The following is a 5,445-nucleotide window of genomic DNA, read 5'->3' as shown; positions in this document are numbered from 1 at the left end:
GCCTGCCTTGTGGTCTCTGTGTTACTAGTCTTGTGTTCTAGGATGCTCACCCACCACCTCACTCCTTCAGGCTCCAGAGCCTCCAGCTGTACCAGGAGCTAGACCTCGCCCACTGCATCTCCAGCACAGACCTGAACGAGGCCCGGAGCCACCGACGTGCCTGGCAGCAGAAGCTCAATGGTCAGATCCAGCAGGTGACGCTGCACCTCCTTGTCAGCATCTTCAGGTAGGGGTCCCAGCGCAGTGACCATCCGCCGACACCCAGGCTCCCAGCACGGTCACCATCCCCCCACCCCCCATGCTCGGGTTCCCAGCGCAGTGACCATCCGCCGACGCCCAGGCTCCCAGTGTGGTCGCCATCCCCCCACCCTCCATGCTCAGGTTCCCAGAACGGTGACCATCCCCCGGCACCTGGCTGGTGCCCAAGCTCCCAGTGTGGTCATCATCTGCTGACGCCTGGGCTTCCAGCGTGGTGACCATCCACTTGACCCACCAACCCCCGGAGTCCAGTGCGTGGTTTCTGGGTTTCTGGCCCCTGATGCTAAGGGTCCTAGTGTGTAGTTACCAGCCACCGATGCTCAGAGCTGCCCAGGGCCATGGCCTTGCTGAGGAGCTCCTGCCCTGCCCGCCTCTTTGTGGTCATGAAGTGGACAGGCTCCTTAGAGTCTCATTCTCTGCTCTCACTGCACACACTCTTCTCAAGGAGACCTGGTGGCACAGTGGTTAAACACTACCAACTGAAAGGCTGGCAGTTCGATTCCATCCAGCAGCTCTTTGGGAGAAGGGCCTGTATGTTCCTGTAACAGTGACGGCCCAGAACACTCCGTGGGACAGTTGTGCTTGGTCATGGGGGGGGAGCACTGCAAGTCCACATTGTCCCAAGGCACCTCACAGCCATGGCTCCTTCTTCCATGAAGTCCTTGTCTCTGGCTGCTCTGCCTCAGGGGCCAGTGGGGAGGGGCGCCTGGCACTGCGAATGAAGGGCCTGGTGACAGCAGTCACGGAATCATGGAGACAGGGAGAGGCCCGGGCATCTGCTGCCTTACAGCTCGCAGCCTGGAGGAGCTGCGGAGTCTCTGTCCTGTTACTGAGTGGCCAGGAGGTGGTAGCACCCATGGTCGTGGGCTGATGGACGGGACCAGTGAGCTCTCTGATGTGGGTGGGCAGTGGTTCGGGTTCCATGTGGTGGGTCCAGGCCTTGGGCTTGGTGCACCAGTCACTCTAGTTCTGATTCGGTCTATGCGGGCACCTGTCACATCCTTTCCTTTCTTCCAACCCTCCCGTCTCCTCTTTCTCTTCCAGCTCTCTTGCTGTTCCCTCTGGTTGGTCCCATGGCCAAGGAAGGCCACCTCGCCAGGCGCTGTCTGCTCTGGAGGGCAGCCCAGCGCTGGCTGACTTGATATGACTCCACGTGGTTGTTGCCAAGTCAAAGACGCAATGGTGTTGTGTTGACGTGCTCATCTGCACAGAGTGCCTCTTAGGGGAAGGTGGGACGGCGTCCTGCAGACCGTTTGCAGGGTCTCTTCGCTCACAGCCGTGTAGCCTGGAGCCCACAGGCCTCTGTACCCTGGAGGTATCTGGGCTGTGTCCTAGATCGCTCCTATCGAGAAGATACTGCAGTCAGGCAAGGCATGATTTCCAGGGCCCAGAAGAGTTCTGCTTATGCTCTGCTGCAGTCTGTTAAGTGCATGTTACTGGCATGAAAAAGTGTGAAATGCTGTGAGAATGACCACAGTGTGACCTGGAGACGGGAAGTGGGCACGTGAGGTGCTGTTGGTGACATGGCACCGGTGATGAGCTGGCCGTCACAGGCCCTCGTCTGCAGGAAGCAGGGTCGCCTGGCACCCTGGGGACGCCCGCATTGCGCCCTCCTGCTCATTGAAGCTGAGGTGTTTAGAAAACAGCTTATATAGCGCAGTGAGATAGTAAAAGAAAACATTAACAAAAGAATGTTGTGAGATTTAGAAAGGACGGTGAGCGGAGGGAGACAGTTCCTGCACATCTCTCACTTGCCTTCAGTCCGGTTTCTTTCCTGAAATCTCTCTTCTCATCGCTGACATTTCTGCTTGCTGGCATGTTCCAGTTCAGGCTGCGGCACTTTGTGGGTGTTAGGACGATGGGGTCACTCCCATGAAGATGGCAGCCTTGCGAAGCCCCTCAAAGTCACCGGGACCGGGATGGACTTGGCTGTGGACCTGGTGTTTGTGGGAAGCGGCTGGTCTGGCAGGTGTGTGAGTGGGTTTCTCACTCACCCCCTCCTGTGTCTGGCAGGGACGTGAAGAATCACCTTAACTATGAGCACAGAGTGTTCAACAGTGAGGAGTTTGTTAAGACGCAGCCGCCGGGGGCCCAGCGCTTCTACAAGCAGGTGAGTGGGGAACCTCTGTGTCTCAGGGGCCCAGTGCTCTACAAGGAGGTGGGGGGGCTCTGTTCTCAGGGGCTCAACACCTGTACAGGCAGGTGAGGGGGGAATCACTGGGTCTTGGGGGCTCAGTGCCTCTACAAGCAGGTGGGGGTACCTCTCTGGCGACTGTGCCCTGAACAAGCCGGCTCAGCAGCCTATTGCGTTTTCTTAACTGCTGCCTATTGATACTATTATAATAGTTTCTTGATGGTGGATCCAGAAAGTTTGACACACTCACTCTTCCTCCTCCTCACTCTGGTGAGATAAGTGGAACACACGATTTGCCTGCGTGACCTCTGCACAGTGGACAGTGCTAGTGTTGTGTGATCATTGCCACCATCATCTTCTAGAATATTCCATAGCCGTCACTCTGTGCCCCTCCCCTCACCCCAGCAACCACCAATCTGCTTGCTGTGTCTGTGGATTTGCCATTGTATTTTAAAAACAATTCCTACTTTCTCTCACTCCCTTTGTGTTAGTATTTTGCACGTACACACCATGTATGTCTGTGTGTAAATGTCGTATAGGATGCTAATGCTGGGAATTTGCTGACGTGTCTAAGCTGCTTGCAGAGCTCCTGCATTCCTGGCTGTTGTTAGCTGCCACCTAATTGATTCTCATGTGACCCCCAAGGCACTGAGTGGCACAGAGAGTTAAGCACTTTATTATAGATCTAAGGCTGGAGGTTCAAAGCCACACAGAGGCTCTTCCAGGAACAAGCCTGGGCATCTGCTTGCAAACAGTTGGCGGTTTGAACCCGTCACCTGCACCACAGGAGGGCACCGGGCAGTCTGCTTCCCGGAGGTCACAGCCCTGAGGCTCAGGAGAGGCTGCCTCGTTCTCTGAGGCTCATTTCTACACGGTGGGGGTGCTGGCAGCCTCCTCGGTAGGAGGCTGCGCTGGTGACCCCGAGGCTGTGCCTCTTGGTCACTTTGACCCCACTGGCTGCGCCGATGGACAGAGATGGTCAGTCTTCTCCCACATGATTGACACCCTTGGAGGGTCAGCTCTGAGTCCGTTCTGACCTGGTGGCCACGCCTGAATTTGAGTTGAGCTTCAGGTGGGGAGCGTGGTGGGGAATAACCTTTCCTGCAGGGTAGGTTAGCCCTTCCGCTCAGCGTGCACGGTCCTGGGGCCACCCCTGCACCCTGCTGACCAATCAGGGCCATCTCTGCCTGTGCGAGCACCTAGAACCATTTTGCTTACAGCTTCCTGTTGGGGTTTGGGGAGTCCCCGCCACATATGAGCGCATCAGTGTTCAGATGAATTTTTCAAGGGGCCTCAATACAGATTTCTGGAACTTTCTTTCTGTGTAACTCCCTTGTCTCTGAACTCTGCCCTGTGATGTCCAGTTGCGGTGGCTGCCCTGCCTCTGCTTATCCTCCAGGTTTCCGAGGCTTGGCACATCTTTTTGCCTCAGGACAGCTGGCTTTGAACTACTGACCTTCCGACTAACAGCTGCATGCTTTAACCATTATACCACCAGCCCATGGTCCCCTGTCTTGGACCCTCTATGGTACCTCCAAGCAGAAAGCTGGGCAGCTGTGGCTCCCTGCTTCAGGAGTTGCAGTCTCATTGTCCCCCATCAGTGTCTGAAGGCCAGTGTCACCCCTTCTGTCGTATCAGGATCTTAGCTGTCTGGTGGGAGAGCAAAGCTGAGCCCTCTGTCCAGGTGGGGTCTGGTCACTGCAGTTACCAGAGACATAGCTGGATCTACACATGGCTGCCTCGGGCACAGTGGTCAGCACCCTGGCACAGAGCAGTGTTGAGGGAGTGCTGTCCACCACTCCCACTATGAAATGAGGACCCAGTTCACTTGTCCCTTGCCTGGCCACATGGTGGTGCCCAGCCCTGTGCTCGCTGGGCTATGGGGACAGCATCTGAAGACAGACACTGCAGTGGCCTTGTGGAGTGCCCAGTCCAGCCACCTGTCCCCAGGCTGGCTAGCAAGGCACTGCGGAACAGGGAGGCTGGGACTTTGAGCAAAGCAGATGTGACTGCTGAATCCATGAGGGTCTCCGCCCTCATTCATCGCTTCGGTCAGTGCCGGTCTCTGTTTTCCCAGTCGTTTTGTCCTTCTCCAGAGACTTGTTCCTCCTGACAAGGTTCCCAGAGTCCATACGTTCCACTGTCCTTCCCCAAGTGCACTTGTACTTCACTTCCTTCGAGACAGACTTGTTTGTCCTTTCGGCTGTCCGTGGGCTGGTCAGTGCTCGTCTCCAACACCGTGACTCAAGGCCCATAATTCACAGCACATACGTTTTGAGAGAGGATAGTTTAGCATAGGGAACCATTGAGTCCCATGAGGAGGGTGGAAGGGGTTTGTGCAGATGGACCCCAGGGGGTATATCCACACTGCAGGGTGGGGCTGGTGAGGGCTGGCTACACGTGCCAGAACTGTAACCCCTTCAGCCAGCAGACCCCAGAACCGAGGAGGAGACACAGCTTTGCTGCTGCTGGCCTGGGCAGCAGGGCTTGGGGTGTTGATGTTTTGTGTTTGAAATGCCTCCTCCAGAAGCAGCGGTGGATTCTGCTGTGAGGCCCCACGGTTTCAGAGTTTAACTGCCCGCACGGGGGTTTCATGGCTCTGGTCTTCTGGAAATAGGCCACCAGGCTTTCCCTCAAGGCATGTCTGGGTAGCCTCAAACTGGGTGGATCTTTTGGTTAACAGCCGAACGTATTAGTCATTTTGAAATGGTGAGAGTACCGCTTTCAGAGGAGAGGACGTGTAAACACAGGTGCTTGTCTGTCGGCTCCTGCTCAAGGAGGCAGGTGCTGCCATGCGCTGAGCGGGCGGGTGGGTGACCACGGGCTCGCTGACGGTGCTGGGGGCCCAGCTGGGAGCATGTGGAGGCAGCTGAGCTGTGAGGAGGCTTCTTGTGTGTTCCAGGTGTTGGATACCTATATGTTCCACTCGTTCCTAAAAGCCCGGCTCAGCAGGAGGATGGACGCCTTTGCCCAGATGGAGCTCAGCACCCAGTCGGAGGAGGACAGGTGCGTCTGCCCTTAGATGGAGGGTGTGGTCGGAGGAGGACAGGTGC

The 5,445-nt window shown here is 56.5% G+C and overlaps 1 protein-coding gene across 1 annotated transcript in view; it reads left to right on the top strand.

Annotated features, from left to right (window-relative positions):
• DENND3 (DENN/MADD domain containing 3) overlaps nt 1-5,445 on the top strand; it is a 75,160-nt gene that overhangs the window by 24,232 nt on the left and 45,483 nt on the right. Inside the window, exons 9-11 of the mRNA XM_006879262.1 lie at nt 71-226; nt 2,272-2,368; nt 5,295-5,398. Coding sequence (XP_006879324.1) covers nt 71-226; nt 2,272-2,368; nt 5,295-5,398 — 357 coding nt within the window. The remainder of the gene's footprint in view (nt 1-70; nt 227-2,271; nt 2,369-5,294; nt 5,399-5,445) is intronic.

Source organism: Elephantulus edwardii, unplaced genomic scaffold (genome assembly GCF_000299155.1).
Source record: "Elephantulus edwardii isolate Elephantulus edwardi_28Jun2011 unplaced genomic scaffold, EleEdw1.0 scaffold00003, whole genome shotgun sequence".
NCBI lineage: Eukaryota > Metazoa > Chordata > Mammalia > Macroscelidea > Macroscelididae > Elephantulus > Elephantulus edwardii.
Note: the sequence above shows the minus strand (reverse complement) of the source record. Positions and strands in the feature narration are given on the sequence as shown.